Source organism: Molothrus aeneus, chromosome 2 (genome assembly GCF_037042795.1).
Source record: "Molothrus aeneus isolate 106 chromosome 2, BPBGC_Maene_1.0, whole genome shotgun sequence".
NCBI classification, from domain to species: domain Eukaryota; kingdom Metazoa; phylum Chordata; class Aves; order Passeriformes; family Icteridae; genus Molothrus; species Molothrus aeneus.
The window spans coordinates 47,588,498-47,606,755 of NC_089647.1; the positions used below are offsets into that span (position 1 = coordinate 47,588,498).

The 18,258-nt window shown below is 39.8% G+C and overlaps 1 protein-coding gene across 1 annotated transcript in view; it reads right to left on the reverse strand.

Moving 5' to 3' along the window:
* The window catches only part of UBL3 (ubiquitin like 3), a 55,768-nt gene extending 38,913 nt beyond the window's left edge, over positions 1-16,855 (reverse strand). The window contains exon 1 of the mRNA XM_066544878.1: positions 16,073-16,855. Within this exon, the coding sequence (XP_066400975.1) occupies positions 16,073-16,099 (27 nt within the window). The 5' untranslated portion in view covers positions 16,100-16,855. The remainder of the gene's footprint in view (positions 1-16,072) is intronic.
* Positions 16,856-18,258: the final 1,403 nt, after the last annotated feature.

The window sequence follows — 18,258 nt, forward strand, 5'->3', positions numbered from 1 at the left end:
ATCTGACCTGCAATAACCTTCTTCCCAGGCTTTTGTAAATACTGACTTCTTTCCTTGTCTGATCATCCCTTATATAAATTATAATCAAGTACACAAACAACATAACACTAAAATCTGCCAGGTCACCCTGACATCATTACAGAATAGATCTTTTTTATCGTGAAGACAACAGTCAATGTGGGAATGATTTCAGAGAATGATTTCAGCAACCTCTAGTGCTCTGAATGACCATCCCAAGTCACTCGTGTAAAGGAAAATAAAGTTACAAAAAGCTGTATCATCTCACAGGGTCAGATAAAGCAAGGAGAGCGGTGGGCAGATTAAGTGACCGCCACGTGGGCTGCATGTCAATAGGATTAGAGTGGACTTTGGTTGCCGCGAGCAAAGACGCGCACATGCCTGGCAGAGGGGTCGCAGCGAAGGCAAGTCTGCTCCTGTGGGGCAGCTCCAGACAGCACTGGGAGGAGATGAAAGCACAAACCAGAGGAGTGCAGCAGGGGAAAGGTTTCAAATACATTCCTCAGCCAGAGACTAAATATAAGGAAGTGTCAGACAAGCTAGGGGAGTTTCAGATGAAAATAAAAAAGCTTTTTGTCAACTCACAGAAAGCCTACTGTGTTATTCTTAAATGCACGCCTCCATCCAGGCAACATTATAAAATGGACAGCTGGCTAAACCCATCCAGAAAAAAAAAATAAGCTTCTGGTGTATTTAACAGATGGTGACACAGGTTATGAAATTGGTCTTTGCTTCAGTCTACAAATATTATTTTTAACATAATTGAGATATAATATTTAAACACCCTTAGAATAATTCTCAGATGAAACAAAGCTAAGCACTTACTGAAGTGTATGTGTGTATATAGATTATATCCTATTCCACATTTCTGTTATCTGAGAAAAAAAATCTGTGTTCATGAAAGTGAGGAGTTTAGGGTGACTTTCTTGTATCCAAATATTATATTGTTTTAAAAAAATTACAAACAATTAAAAATTTCCCCTCATTCATATAGCTACCAAGTTGTCTTCTAAATAGGTGTTCTGGAATGTGCTGCCATGCAACAACATGCAATTTTCACAGAGAAAAGAGTAGGGCTGCTATGTTTGTTTTATATTACAGGATTTCAGGGAAAAAAGAGATTTGTTTTTTATAAATAACAAAGCTCATTCCCTTCTATTCCTTCATAAATCAAAGTCTTAACCTTTTCCCATGGTATAGGAAAAAATGAAGGTATCCTCTGAAAAAACATTGGTCTACATAAGGGGTTTTTCTTAAACTCACAGATAAACATCTTCAATCCTGTTGAACTTAATCATCAAATTTAATGCCACAAAAAACAAGCTCAGTCTGGGCTCAAGCTAAAGTAGCACAACCCCACATTTCATCAATTTGAAAGGAAAGCAAAACACAGAACATAACTACTTAACTGCAATTCTTTATTCTAATGTTTAAAACCTCTATTTTTACATGTCTAAGTAATAAATTTGCTCATTTACAGTGACTTGACCATCCTTGAAAAAGAAAAGTCAATATATACTAGGGGAGGTTTAGATTGGATTTCAGGAAAACACTCTTCACTGAAAGGGTTGTCAAGCACTGGAGCAGGCTGCCCAGGGAAGTGGTGGAGTCACCATCCCTGGTGGTATTTAAAGGCCGCGTCCGTGTGGCACTGAGGGACAAGGTTTAGTGGAGGCTTTGGCAGCACTGGGTTAACAGCTGGACTTGACCTTACAGGTCTTTCTCAACCTAATGTATTCCATGATTCTGTAATTATCAGACTTCTAAAATTCAAATACCTATCACTACAGGTTGGGCAGTCAATTCTCCCTAAATATGTACCATGCTGATGCCACAAATGTGCAAACTACTTATTCCAGAGCCCACATCAATGATGTAGGCTGACCCGTCCAATATGTTACATTGGGTGAAACATTCTCCTCACATTAAAATTAAACCCTCAAATTTAATATTTAATAAAATACTGTGCACATTCTATTAACAGACACGTAACTCCTAAACATAAAATAATTTATTCATCATCAATCTTCAAAGAGAAGGAAGTAAAATTAAACATAGACATACATGTGCAGAGATTTGGCAATTTAATACTTTCCAAAGCGTGGAAGTCCAGAACTATGTCACAGCTTCACCTTACAGATAATTTTCAGCTTTGTTTGAACAATAAAAAAGTCATTTAAATAAATCTGCCTGCATTCAACAATTATGATACACTCATGCTCAAACAGAAGCTGTATGTGTAACAGCCCATATATCCACAAGAGAAAAGGGATGGAGTTGAACAAATATATTTGTGGACTGATAGTTCTTTGCTCCTTTGTAATTTAAAATTATTAAAAAAAAAAAATCTGACTCTTCAGGTCAAATATTATTTCCAGGGTTCTCGATCTACAAATTCTTTGTCAATTTTTCATTGACCTCTTAGTAATGGAATCTGGCCATGCAAAAGAAATCTGCTAGAAACAAGACAAAGTTTACTTTTGTCAAAGGAATGAAGACTGTATTTGGATATATATCTATTCACACAGTTACCATGTAAAGATTCCTCTACGTGAAATTCCTCACAACATGAAGAGGTGTATAAGCAAAATAACTGTCATGACAATTTATACTGGAAAGGTCTCATTTATGACCATTAGATTTCTACCTCAACTTAAAAAAGCAAAGCATAACCAGCAACAACAAAAACACAACAAAAAACAGCACATATACAAAACTAATGTTTCAAAACTTCAATTCAGACAGAAGTGCTAATATAAAACACACCAGAAAGGCTTCACTCAATCTGTAAATTAATCTTTAGCAGTACACACATATCAAAAGCTGCCCTCCAAAATATAAATGGAAAATATATTCAGCAAAATGTAAGTGTGAAATTACTCCAGTATTCAAGTGGAGAAATTACATTGAATTCCTAGGGCAATGATAACAAATCTCCCTGCATTTATATCTTACATAATGCCAAAGAATCCTCATTATTTAATTATGTAAGCATAATTTTTCAACCCACTCATATTCATTTCTGCTCTGAGGATATGAAATATCTTGCAAACATTTCAGGCCAAATGTCAAGAGAGACCTGTCAAGCTTCAAGCAGTAAGCCTCTTTCCTTTAATCTAATACAAAAACCCCCAGACCAATCCATATCTTTCTTTGCAAGATTCCATTATAAAAAGTTCAGTTATTAAAGCAACATAGCAATGGTATAGGCAGTGATCTTTCTCTCCTGCTCCACAGGTGTGATTACACAGCTAAGCAAAAGCACACCACATTTCTGCTGTGATTTTTAGAACAGACCATTCAAGTCCAACTTTATGCAACAGATAATGATGAGAATGGAAAATGCTTCTTAAAATTTTTCAGAATTACCCCAAATTAAATTAACCCAATTTTCATTTGTTCAATAACTTAGATTACTTTTAAATTTACTGTGATAACATGTATAAAATTCCTTTTTCTCCTTTTTAACAGGCTGTATGCAACAGCTTAGATGGGATCATGCTTAGCAAAGATCTGCAGCCACACTGTGCCTACTTCACCACCACAAGCAGCTGTACAATATTTCCATATTGTAGTTAGGAGAAGATCTGCTACACTCAAATGGCAGCAATGTATTTTAAAACTCAGAAAAATTTCCTTCTTTTGGATCGTTCATGTCTGCAGATGTGAAAGTTTTCTGTAGGAAATAACAAAGCTGGTAGAACTGTGATTACCTGCAAATTGAACCATTTAATGATTTTGAAACACTACTTCATGAATTTAAGCTAGGAAAAGCCAACCTACCAAAAAACAGTATAAAAGGATGGGAAATGAGGTTTTACAAAGCCCCAACAGCTCAAAAAAATTACCTAAAAATATACATCTAGCACTATTCCAGGTGTCATGAATATTCCCTTTGTCCAGGGCAGCTGCATCTCCTCTCCTGCAGTTCATGTGTCATTGCAGCCTGCCCTTTTTGGCCATCCTGAGGATGCTGGCATGTGCACACTGGCACTGGATGCCATGTTTAGGCAACTGAATCATGTGCTTGAAGCTTTATTGCTGTAAAGCCTGTATTTAATAAGGTAAGATTTACTTTTGCCAAAAGGTGAGATAATGTTTACACAGACACTTCTCAACAGTTTTTTCACCCAGCAAAGTAACACACACTGCTTTTCTATCTCCACTCAGCAGCAATTCTGAAAATACAAATATTAAGTGATGGATTTGGATATGTCTGTGTCTGGAAGGCAGAAGAACAGCAAGGGTGTTCTTCATCAGAAACCTGTTATCATTTGACACACTAATAGCTTAATTAAATGGAATTTAATCACTCCAAGTACAACCTATGCATGGTAAGAGAAATTCTTTATAATTCCTTAACTGTTTCTTGCAGCCCATTGTGCTTGTACAGCAAATTACTGTCCATAAATAAGCCTGATGGCTTTGACACTGATATGTTCAGTGTCTGTACCTTTATCACTACACAATTGTGTAATCACGATTTGTCTTTCCCTTAAAGTCCTTTCAGCTGCTACCACCACCCATCCTACAAACTGCTACACTACTCCAAAATGCCTACACTGACAAGTGAATGCCACCCAGCAAGAACTGCTTTGAAGCAATTCAAAAGACTTCTCTTCCCTATCCCAACAGCTCCACAGACACTCTGGGGGGTTAGCCAATACAGCTTCCAACAGAGCCCCACAAAATAACTGCTGGCTTTATCCAAAAGTTAAACAGAAGACAAAAAGACAAGACTACTCTATTTTTGGATTTTGAGTAAGTGATTTCTGCATAGAAAATTTTAAACTGCTACAACAAAGAGCTATGGGTCTTCCTAAAAGCTGGATCCCATTTTTTGTAACATTCTGATTTTACAAGAAAAAATGATGTGATACACAACACAGCAGAAAATGCTGTGTTCATTCAAGTATAATTCTCTATGTTGCATTTCCTGCAAAACAACACCTAGTCAAAGAAAAGAAAAAAAACCTTCAAAACTGTACTTCAAATGATATTCATTTCTATATGTTAAGAATTACAAGATAAAACAAGAAGTTTCTTTTTTTTTTTTCCCTTTCCTGAAGAGAACAATAAAGGGGAACAAAATCACCTCCAAACCACAAGTTCATTATAAATAAAATTCATAACCTGGGACACTTATTTAAGCAAAAAAGTCAGGACAGACATGCAGGAGCAGAATCAAGTTTGAAAGGCAGCAAACTATTTACCTACACTCTGCCTTATCTGGCACTACTCAGCACACTGAATTATTCACTTTGGTGCTTGTCTGTTGGTTGTGGGCTTTTTTAAAGCTGACTTTGAAACTTACCAAGTAGCACATTTGGAGATAAACACATTGACTGATAATCATATAATAATTCTGTTCTCTATGCTTAGGGCAAGCTATCTTTCCTACATTTCATTTCCTGAAAAAAAAATTAATACAGAATTTAAAGGAGATAATTTAAGAATAAAACTAAATCCCCATGTCCTTGAACACTGGGAACTACTCTGGATTTTTTTTCTTCTCCTGATATTGTTCCAGATTTAAACTGAGGGAATGCTATTTAAAAAGTAGGAACATGAAAATTGGCAGATATATTAAGCCAATATTTGACAATCAAGAGCTCAGAATTACTACTTTATTGAAAGATCAACAAAAACACATCAACAAAATCATGTGATTCTCAAATAGCAAGAGTGGAAAGAAATACTAACATAACCCTAAAAACTAGCTTCCCCATATGCATTAGCCTCAAAACTTGCTGTTACAACTCATTAACAAATAGTTACAACCTTTCTCCAAATGTTCTTAGGAGCATTTCTCAATGTATAAATATTTCATTGTTTTTAATTAACTTGCTCTCCACAAGTCTTTTGAAATAAACCCTTCACATCAGCACAGAGCATGCTGGCTTAGCTGAAATGCTGGTAAAGTCATGCTCTGAACAACTGAGACTGACAGGCACAGAAGATGCACCAGAGCAAAGCTGGCTTGAGAAATTTCAACAGAATTTGACCAAAATAAGAAATGTCATTAAAAAAAATAAACCACAAAAAACCACAAGAAAGTCTTGATCTTGTTTGAATTTTGACTCACTCCAATTCAAACTGTAAGATTTTATTCCCTACAGCTCTGCCGCAGTTATCTAGCATAAGAGTATATTTGAGTGAAACTACATTTCCTCAACATCCACCATTTTTTATAAATAATAACCTTCTTCCCAAAAAATAGATAGATTTTTATTAAGTACTTGTTAAGAAGACTAGTATCACAGAAAGGCTGAAGATTAGGATTTATCTTCCAAGAAAAGTTTGAACAGTGCGGGAAGACAAGACACTGATCCAGTCTCTGAACAATGAGGAGGTGCTGAATAAGGGGAGGGGCAAAAGCACGTGATTCTGGAAGAAGAGAGACAATTAAGCATTTACACCACAGGATGGATAAATATTGTTGAACAGTCAGATATTTAGGAAGTTGTACTTCATTTAGCAAGTCGAGGGAGTTCCCCAATATGGGGTTTCCATGTATGACACAGCACTATGGTACACACACCAGCCTCACAGCAGTCGAACACACAAGATAAAATTGAAGACCACAAAATCTGTACTGAAAGACAATCTAAGCTTAAAAATGCCAGGCTCTTTGCAGAGAGATATTTCAGTCCTCACAGTTAATTCAGGGACAGTTACAGCTGCACTTCTGGAGTCCACCCCCACCAAAAGCTCACCCTTAAAAACTTTCCACTCCTTACTCCTGCAGTTAAGTGCAAGGAGCACATATGCTGGGATCATCAAGTGCCTGCATGAGAACGCTGGGACAAGAATTATTGAGCAACTGCACTGCAGCCCTCTGTGGGGACTTCCCTGGCTATCCCTTGAACCACTTTCTCCCTTCCTAGTGAGAAGAATCAAGTCAAAAATTACCCTCTCCAAATTAAAACAATTTTGCAAATACCTGCTGCCACTTTCACCAGAACCCTCATCACAACCTTGCTCACAGTTTACCAACCATTCCACCCACTACAATGGCTACTTTGAACCTCCAAATAATTTCAAACATATGTAATTTGAAAAAAAAATAATTATCCATTTGCAGACTTACATGAAATCCTGATTTATCCAGAAATATATTGGCCAGATGCAGTAAGCAGACAGAAATCAAACCCAGTTGCAGTTTCTCTTTATTAAGAGCTCCTAGTTATCTTGCCATTAGTTATGAAAATGAGATCCTCAAAACAGAGTCAAATATCTCAGCAACAAACTGTTGTCTTGGTGCCAGACCTAACCTATTGCACTCAAAAACCTCAGTCTTATGTCTAGAACACTAGAAATACCCACTAGCTTATTCTTTTTTGGTTTTTTTTTTATAAAAAAGCTTCCCTTCCTACTTTCTTGAGATTGAAATGAACTTCCATATAGCTGACCTTACAAAAAATACTTGACATGACTTTAAATTATACAGGTGGTCTCTAAAACACCTTTTCTTGGAAATCCACAGCATGAAGCATATACATTACAGCACATTTTGGTACAAAATCTTTGAATATTCATGTCAAGCATTACTCCACTTATGTGCTGTAATATGGGTAGTGGAAGTTACTAATTTTGTGTTAACATTAACTAATTCATGTTAACATTATTACCACTGAATCATATGGACTTAGCAAATGTGGATTTATTCCCCATTTATTCCCCCTTTATTATCCCCTTTAATAAAGCTTTTTGCAAGTTTGGGCTTGATTGCCAAAAAAATACCTAATAAGTATGCAAAGTATAAATCACTAAAGCTTGCAAGTCCAATAGAGTTTTCTTGCATCACAGATCAACAATTTGGATTCAGAAGTGAGAGCTAAGCTTTCACTGTCACACCACACAACTGTTATGATGCACAGATTAAAAATAAATTCACAGGCAAAATGACATAAATATTCACATATGCCCTAAGTAATGTGTTGTGCATCAAATACAAACACCAAGAACTATTTAAAAAAATTAACTTTATATTGATGCTACTGCCCATAAAAATAAGAAACCTATAAATAAAAGAAAGCACTGCAACCAGGTATTCCAGACTTTAAAAGCACACAAAGGCTTCTAGTTACTTTCTTATAGCATATAAAAGGTAAGCATGCCTAAAAACTCTTGCACAATATTTAATCTTCAAAGAAATACTGAAAAGAAATGCTATTTTTGAAGAACTAATTTATAGTAATGTAATTTATAGTAAGTTTTCTGAGACTTACTACATGCCACAAATATTTGCATATAGATTGGCACTAATCTACTTTCAAGAAGAGAATCCTGAATTTACAACCTCAGCTACAAAAGATTTTTGACTAGCACTGCACTTCACTATTTTATCACTATTCCATTATTTCTCTATATTAAAAACATATGTCAGATTCTGGGGACAGATTAGGTAGTACCATCTAGAGCATATATTAAGTATCAGAAACAGATTATGGTGATGTGGATTTGTGCCAAACCACAGAGCATTACAACATCACAATTTTGCTGAGGAGACACCAACCAATGCTACAATATATGGCTGTGAAGTACTGTTCTTTTTGAGATTAAATGCACTGTTCTTTTCCATCTCAAAGAAGAACACACATAGCTTCCTTCTGTTTATTTTGAAATTGGTATCCCATTTTCATCAAGTGCTGGAGATAATTTCTTATGCAACATAAAACAGTTAATATTGCATAATAACAGAAGAGCTTAGAGAAAAACTCAGGACTACTTAGAAAAAAAAAGATAAGAAGAAAAGGAGCTTAGCTTTCATTTCCAACCAAACTGTCCACAGAGTCACAGACTAAAATCCAGACCCTCAGCTAAAGACCAACCCAGGATAAGGCCACCTTTGTTCCTCAGCAGTGGTCCAAGCCCTTGACATGAATCATACCAGCCGTGAGAGAGACTGAAACCATCACAGCAGGTAGACAGCAACACAAACAATACCAGTTTGTATTCCTTGTGTGAACACCAAGTATTGTTTTGGCACCTCCATCCCACTAAGGCAGAGATTTCTTGTTAGGCGGTAGTAAAACAAACCTACCAAGCTCCCAGACAGAATCTCTGGTTTAACTTGGCCAATTTCTACGGGATACATAAAACTCAAGGAGTTTCTTGCTTGCTTCTGTCTCCATAACAACGGTGGAGATCTTAGCTAAACTCCGCCACAAGCCTTCCATTTAACTCTAAACTGAATCTCCCAAATAATTTCAAGAAAGCAGCCAAACCAAAACAAACTCACAAATGTAATCCTGTCACTGGCAAGCTATTTTCAAATTTCTTTACAGAAAGTAAGGAAAAAACTCCAAGATGCTGATGGCAGTGTCAGAGTTGTGCCATCTGCCAAATCTTCATTTTACACAAAGTTTCTATCTGTGGAAAATGTAAATTATTTTTTAAATCACATTTTACAATATGTCTGGAGTATTACTACAAATTGAGAGCAGGCCTTCACTGTGGATAGTATACAAGCAGCTATAAATTTATCCTCTGTCAAGGAGCTAAACAGAATCCCAGTTAGTGACCACAAAATACACCAAATTTCCACAAGTATATAAGAGTTGTCAGCTGCAACATTTAAGTATTTCTCCAGAACCCTACTTCTCAGGCTCAGCAAACCTACAAATAAGAAGATCTTAACTTTTTCTTTAAGTATTGCTCTCAAAACCAAACAGACCTCCTAAATAATTAATCTACATTGTTAAAAATCTTTTAGAGCAACTTTTCTCCCACTTCAAATTTCTTTTCAGATATTGAAGTGTATGGACATGCTGCTCATTTTCCAATGTTTTTAAAAGGAAAACAACACAGTCATATTCCTTTAATAATTACAATGAGCTAAAGTTTATCCATGCAAAATTGTGTCAGGAAAGGCTTGCTACTTTAGTAGGCTCAATTAATTGCTGCAAAAACAAACCCAATGTGAAAAAGAATACTGATCAGCAGTAATGTCTTTCACCATATTCAGAATAAGAAATAACCAACCTAGTGGATCCAATACTGTACTCAGAAGAGACTGAAAATAAGCTGAATTATCTCTTTTACATAAAACCACAAGAATGATTAGTCACATTCCAGTTATTTCTGGATTCCTGCAAGCTAGTGTAGCACTCGCAGGCTGAGTCAGAACCGAGGTCTCCATTCTGCTCATTATTGCATAAGAAGATACAGAGACATCTCCAAAAGTTACATTCTGAGTTTTACTGAGTAACAAAGCTGACTGACCAGAAGTATAAAACAAGTAAATCCCACTGATTACAAATACCGTGGCCGTGGCTTTCAACATTCACAAAAGTTATACCTAGGAGGCACTCTCAATTAAAAACAGTAGTAAAGCATGCCTTTAGTCGTTTTGTTCAAAGTATCATGAAAGTATTTCTTCCCAAAACTGCTGCAAGGACCACGTTCAGACAGCCTAAGCTCCCACTGCAGCCTTAAGCCAAACCAAGGAACTGAGAGATGGAGATGGGCATTGAATGATTGAAAATTTAGGTTTAGATATGCACAAAGCAGTCACAAACCCCACGGTGAAACACTGGCTACAGATACCTGACATTATCCCTAATTCCACATCTGAGAGGTGTAACTTGTTCCCATTCTGGCCCTGACTGACCTGTCCAGTTACCAGATGATGTCTGCTAATTTTTTAACATGCAGAATTGAGCATTCCTGCTGTAGATATGACTGTTTTCCTACACTCACATATACTCAGCATTTGTCTTTTGCCTCTCAGTCCTGCTGCAAGCTGCCAGCAGCTACTTTCCAGCATTCCCAATGTGGGAGGAGTTAAATCTCCTTCAGTATACCTTCCCTCCAGTATTTCATGAAGTTAGACAACAAAAGCAGAAAGAAACCAGTTCAGGTAATGACAACAATGGTGGGTGGCAGGAAGGAAGGAACAGTTTATATCATCAGCCTACATTTCTATCAGTAGTATAGAGCTGCACCACAGCCCAGAGTAAGGATCAATCCAACCACAGCTTACAGCTCTCATCCCCAAAGAAAATGAGAGGACGGTCATGCAAACATTGTTTCAGAATATGTCAGATGTGTTAATATTAATATGCTACAAAGTTTCTCCTACAGTGTCATACCTAAAAATGTCAGTGGTTGCTAAGATGTTTCTTTTTGGTTGTTAGATACATTTTTAATCTGTGAAACAAAAAAAAAGGTGGGTGGGAGAAATGATAAACACAAATAACTTTGGAGTATCCCCAAACATATACACACTGAGGATGAGCTTTAGTAAGTTTATCCCTGGCCACTGCTTCAAATAACAGAGAAAGATTCTTCATTACATTACAAGAAGCACTGCAATATGCTACAAAGGCTCAACTGGCTTATATATTGGCTCAATGCATAAGGAGTCAGAAAGAAGCTTCTCCAAGCTCTTCTTTTTAACACAGATCCCACCTCCAATTCCTTCTCCAAGAGGAGAAAAACAAACCCAAAACAAACATTGAGAATGGCAAAAGATAGGCTACTAATTTCTGATATAATCAGCAAACAATTGTGGAAAAAAAATCAAAAAAGGGAAGGAAAAAATACCCATACAGAAAAACTCAATTAGCTATTTTTATTACAGAATGTAATGAATTAGAACTTTCAACATGTGGAGGATACAAAAATACAGAGAAATAATCATACTTCTATTGCTACAAAAACATAAGGGATAGACTTAAGCCTGTTATGCACAAAGGCTACTATGAATACAATAATTTTCAAAACCACAAAAAGGATCCACTGAAGGCAAAAGGAAAAGCACCTAAAACAGAAGAACAGAGATGCAGGACTTCTCACATTTTGTTCTGATACATTAAAGTGCTATAGTCAACAAATTACTTTCTATGTTCCAAGTGTATTATAATCCTACTGCACCTACTATTCTTAAATGAAATAATTTTTCAAACTGAATGATGGACAACTGAACTCAGCTGCCATACAACCAACTACTCCTTTAAGTCTCTCATATCTGAACCTTATTCTTGGATCCCAAAATTCCCTTACTGATGTAGCATCAGTTTCTGTCCATCCTTTTCCACTGTTAGCCTCCATTAATATGTACTAGAAACGAAGTCCTTGTATATGTTCAACTATTCATCAACATTCTATATTAAATTTCCTAAGGAAGAAGATGCACATACAGATTTCCACTAAAGATGTTAACTCTAACAAGGAGTGAACTGAGCAAGGTTTCTATTTGTTATTCTTCTTCCACCTACTGCCCCCTTTTAACGTTGACCACATATAACCATACACTCCATGCTCTTCTATGTCTGCAAATGTCTTACACCAAACATTCAGTTTTCTTAAAAATAATCTCTCCCATACCACCTACATCTCTTATGTACAGCATATGGATTGAAGAGCCATGCACATTAAAATTAAAACATTTAATTGTTGGGTAGATTCCAACATTTTTCTGTTTACCAAATGCAGAAATAGCCAACAAACCAACAAGAAAACAAACCAACAATAAAATCCCGCCATGAGCCAAAAGCATCACCCTCTGTTACTGCTCAGACAGAAAAGGAATTGGATCTCCTAGAGGGCATGCAAAGAACTGCCCAGAAAGAAAGTGCTGGCAGAGCCTTTTCATACCGACATAAAACACATGGACTACAGGAAACGGTGGACACTGTTAAAACTTTTTAATCATTTAGGCAGGCAGCTTTCTGTGGACTCCTAAAATCCCTGAAGAATTCTATCCGTCAGAAGAAGTACCACAGGTGCACAGAATACAGAGAGGAAGCTTCCCAGATTCTAATAACTCCACTAAAATAAAGGGGATTATTCAACTGAGTAAGAACTTCTTGACTGAGCATAAGTTTTCCATAGCTTGCTTTAGATTGTCAGCTAGATTGTTTAAATAAATATCAAACCATTTTCATTTTGTCCACTCAAAAAGCCAGTGTGAATAATTTCACAAGTCCATAAACCACTGCATGTCTATTTATCATTACAAAAGAAACACAACTTGCAAATAGCCCTGCTGCTATTCACAGTCAAACTCTAGCTGCTACCAAATGGTAAAACTGACAAATTACCTGATTAAATTACTGAACATAATCAGAGATGCCCTGCTGCCACTACAGTCATCAGTGCATATGTGAAAAATTGAGCAAAACTGGGCTCTAGATATGCAGTTTAGTCTTCAAGAACTGCCCCAGACACATCTAGTCCTAATAAAGTTAATGAAACTACTCAGGTAGAGAGGTCAGTATTAGCAGGTTTCATTCCAGGAGTGGAGTGTTAAGCCGTTGCTTAAGGAATAATGCTAAGCAATAAGGAAACATTGCTAAGGAATAATGCACCACAAACTTACAACACCGGGAATGTGGTGTGTCACTATCCAATTTATTAGTGGAATGCAAATGATAAAGTACTGTGTTAATTATTTAGGAAGTGATGTTGAAATGGCTAGCTGGTAAAAACTGCAGCAGTTCTGGAAACAAGTCAACTCAATGCCAGGGAACAGGAGACTGGGTCAAATTATGTCTACTCAGAAATCCGAAGCTTACTGGAAATCAGATAATTTACTATTAATTTATGTATAGCAGATTATTCTCAAAGGTGGGACAGGAAGACAAATTAACACATTTTTAAGAAGCTGCAATTATAATATTATTATTATTATGAGTAGGTTAGTTTGTGAATCTGACATAAACAGTTTCAAACATTATTATTATTATTATTATTATTATGCTTATGTAATTCATAGCAGATTTACTAAGTATAATGGAGTCTTCATAAAATGACACTCCATCACACTGCTGCCAGCTCCTACAGAAATGGGAAATCAATTTTTTGCAAATGCAAATTACACAGTGGGTGGGTAAGAGAAATGCAAACTGCAAAATCCTACACAAAATAAAAACATATATAAACATGGTGACAGCCTGGTAAGGGCTCCTCTTCAAATAGCTAAGGAATGGCAATCCCACTTTCCCTCTTGAACAAACTCCTTTCAAATATGGAGGATGTCAACAAAAGTAGACCAAAAATGAGTTTTCAAGCAATCTTTTCATAAAGAAATATTTATTAGTTGTAATTAATAACTGGAATTTCTACAGCACACTTCAAACTTCCAGAGAGAAACTGCATCTAATAACGCAGACACTAAGAGAAAAATGATCCCATGACAGGCCAGAAAATATCTATTTATTTAGTTAAATTCTACCGACATTGGAAACATCTTCATTCAAATGTTTTTGTAATGACTCAATATCTAAACATCACTATGTATAACAAGCTTCTTCCTGATTTGAATAAACAGAGCAGCATTAGGCCCAGCTACCCCCAGCAGTGGTATTCTCATTACACTAACAACACAAGGAAATAGTTTTCATAGAAAAAACTGTATTTTGCCTATCTCAAAATCTGTGTACTCTGTAGCAAATGTCAAGCATTACGAGCCGAGTGGCAGCAGCGGGACTCCCAGGCAGGCAGGCAGGCCCTAGGAGGAGCACGGAGGTGGCAGCTCAGCCCAGGGTGACAGGGAGGAGGAGTGTGTTTCATGTCACAGTCAAGGGACTCCTCCAGGCAACTTAAAAAGCAGCACTGAGAGATTTGCACCTAATCCTCCACGGCCCAGGCGAGGATTTCTGTGATATAACGCTAGACAGCCACGTGCAGGAGAAAAGGGGGTTCAAAAGGCTCTAACAGTCAGAGAGAGAGAGAAAGACACTAAAAAGAAATATGTGAAAACTGATAGCTGGGGAGCTTATTGCCTCTGAGTTTAAATCCTTTCATCACTCTTTTCATCCAGGGGAGGCAAAATTTATTTATAGTATTTGACAAAGGCAGGGGGAAGAAAAAAACCTGTAGGCTTATAACTTGCTGTTTTATCATCCTCTGTACCTTACTGTTTCTGCTTTTTTTTGGTCAAAATTCACTCATTGTGACTGCCGTACAAAAGCTGTGAAGGAAATACAGACAGCAAGCAACTAAACAGACACCATTATTTCAACAGCCCAGTTGCCATATATATCCCAATTAACTGTACATCAATGACTTAAGCAAGGGCTACTCGATTTTATTGTTCTCACTACCGGGGCAGGTTGCACCCACAAAACTGAATTTCATCCTGAAATTTTAAAAAAACCCAAAAGCACAGACAAGTCGTCTGCTTTTGGGGAGGTAAAAAAAAAGTACCTTTAAATGTGAACAGCCATGTGGAGATACGTGAAAATATTCTGCTGTAAGAATAAAGAATTACATACCAAACTGCAGCTACAAGTTCGTGGGTGTTTCTTCCAATTAAGTGACTTATGAAAATATATCTTGATTTATGGAAATACATACAAATGGAGAAAGTCGTGCTGAACGGAGGTTACCTAGCAGACCTGATTCACTCTACCTCCTCTTAATCTGCTATACCTTCCTGATTTAAATGTACCGAGCCGAGTATCCAATACAAGCTGAAGTACAGTCCGCCATAAGAAGTACTAGGAGTGCCCTTGAAAAATGTCCAGATTGCAGCTAGTGCACAAAGGACCTCGCCATGAAAATAAAGCGCATGAAAATATCTCTCTCGCTCTTGAGCCGGCAGCAAGTGAAGAGATTAACTTCCCATCAACATCGGAAGACAAAGCGTTGTCAAGACACAAGCGAAGTTTAAGAGGTTTAGAAAGAAACAAAGGAAAAAAAAAAAAGAAAGAAATGGGTCGAGCAATTAATCCCGAATACTCTGCTTCGTATTTATCTCCCCCCAAAAAATGCTCCATGGAGCTGAAGAGCAGTACTGCACGATCCAAGCGGGATCACCCAGGTACTGACTGCCAGAGGTAAGGGAGTCTGGCATCCCCCTTCCCTCGCTACACGGAAGGCGACGCTGCAGATCTCCCACTCCATCACCAAAAAGCGAAGCAGAACCAGCATCTGGAGCGGGAGGGGGAAGGTAATTAACTGGGAACTTTATGTTCCTTAAATATGTAACCAAGACCTTTTTTTTCTTCCCACGCCCCTGTTATTTCCACCTTCTCTGTCAAAACCAGGCTGAAATAAACGTTATTCTATAATATAACTATTAAATAAGCAGTACAACACTCACCATATCAGCTGGAACGCTGCTGGACATTTTGATGTTACCCTAAATGGCTTAAAATCAACTTTAAAAAAAAAAAAGAAAAAAAAAAAAAGCAGCAGCACCAAGGGCAGCCCGCTGGAGATCTTCAAGATGCAAAACCGGTGTCAGTATCGGAGGCAGCAGCTTCCACGTCCCCTGCGCGAAAGAGGTGCCCGATAAGCAGCGGGGAAGGCGGCCGGCTGAGGAGCAGGAATATCCAGGGGCAGCGGTGCCGGGCTGGACCGGAGGAGCCAGCGGGAGACCAGAGATGGCAGCAGATCCCTGTCAGCGGCAGCGGCACCAGCGGTGCCAGGTAGACCAGGCAGCAGGACTACACCGCCACATGAGCTGCGTGCGGGCTTTTTCCCCCCTTCTCGCCCTCTGCCTTCTCTCCCAGCCTCGACAAATGACGACGGGATGATTCACACGGGATAATAGTGCGTCCAAGTCACCTCCTCAGTCGGCGCAGGCGACCCGGGCGCGCAGGCAGGACCTGGCTCCTTCCCTGGGCGGCGGGCAGGGAGGCGGGAGGGCCGGGGTGGGCCCGGGGCCGCTGGGGAGGACGCCGGGCTGCGACCCCCCCTAGGCGGTGTGCGGCATCCAAGAGCGCCCGGCGGGGACGCGGGCCGGGAAGGGAAGGGAGGGAGGGCGCTCGGAGGGGAGAGCCCTCCCCCGCGGCGCTCGGAGGGGGCCGGGGGGCGTTCGACGGCGGCCGCCTCCCGCAGCCTCAGCTCTCCGCTCGCATCGCCGCCGCCGCCGCCGCCTCCTCAGCCCGCCCTCCCTCCCTCCCCCGCCTCGTCCGCCGGCGGCTCCGGCCGCCCCCCGAGAGCCGCGCTGCGAGCCGGAGGTGCCGCTCCTTCAGCGCGATCCTCGCCCGCAGCCGCCCCCTGTCATCTTCGGCTCAAGCCAACATGGCGCCCGCCGAGCCGAGCGAGGGGACGCGACAGGGGAGACACGGACCCTCCGCCGCCGCCTCCGCCACCCCCGCTCCCGCCGCGTCACACGCCGCCGCCCCGCGCGGCACCATGGGGCTTGTAGGCAGCTGGGGCCCTCCGCTGCCGGGGCGGGGCTACCCGCCCTCCGCGGGCCCGGCCCGCCCCGTCGCGGCAGCCCCTGGGCTCCGCCGGGTTCCCGCAGCGTCGGCCAGGGCGGCTCCGAGGGGGCTCCGCCGCACCGGCGGCGCCGCTTCCCCGCCGGGCAGCAGAGACGCCCCGAGCTCCACATGAATCGGCGCTTTCCCCGCACGGGCGCTGCAGCTCCCTCAGGGCGTTCTGGCGCTCCCCTCGCAGCCCCGTGGGTGCCGTTCCCAGCGGGTGGGCCCGCGCTGTCCTCTTGGACGGCTTCCAACCAAAAGAAAAACAAAAAACCAACCCAACTAATTAGCATAGAATGATAAGGGCTTGGAATGGAGCTTAAAGATCATCTAGTCCTAACCCACCCTGCCCCTAGACCAGGTTGCTCAAGGCCTTATCCAGGCTGGCCTTGAACGCTGCCAGGATTGGGGCATCCACAACCTGCCTGAGCAACCTTTTCCAGTGCTTCACTGCCCTCTGAGTAAAGAATTTCTTCCTAATATCTGTATTTTCCCTCATTATGTAAATACTCATTTCTCCTTGTCATATTACACATTGTCCTATCATTACACTTCCTGACAAGAGTCCCTCTACAGATTGCCTGTAGATGTGCTACATTTTCATGTTATTGTTTTGTTTTGCATGCCAGATCTTCAAGTCTGGGCCTGTACATCACTCTTTTTTTTTTTTTTTTTTTTAATTTCTCATTCTCACATTATTCTTTTGGTTTTTCTTGAGTTTGTTTTTTTTTTCCAATTATTTTAATTATTTGAAATTTTTGGGGTTTTTTTCCCAAACTCTGTAGTTTTAATAATGAAAAAACCTCCTGTAAGATTCACAGTGCAAACAATGACTGCTGCCTTGGAAGCACTCTGAGAAAGGGAACTCCCTCATCCTGTCAAATTCCCCCTCAGAAGCCACCTTGCTTCCTGAAGAGCTCTGCATTTTGTTATGGACCCAAGTTATCAGAAACTGTTGTGAAACTGGTGTTTTATCCATCATTCCAGGCAGCTCCTGGAGACCAGCATTCAACAAAGAAAGGCAGTGCCTGATGAAAAGTGCACTGCAGCTCAAATACACACCAAAAAAAATACACAC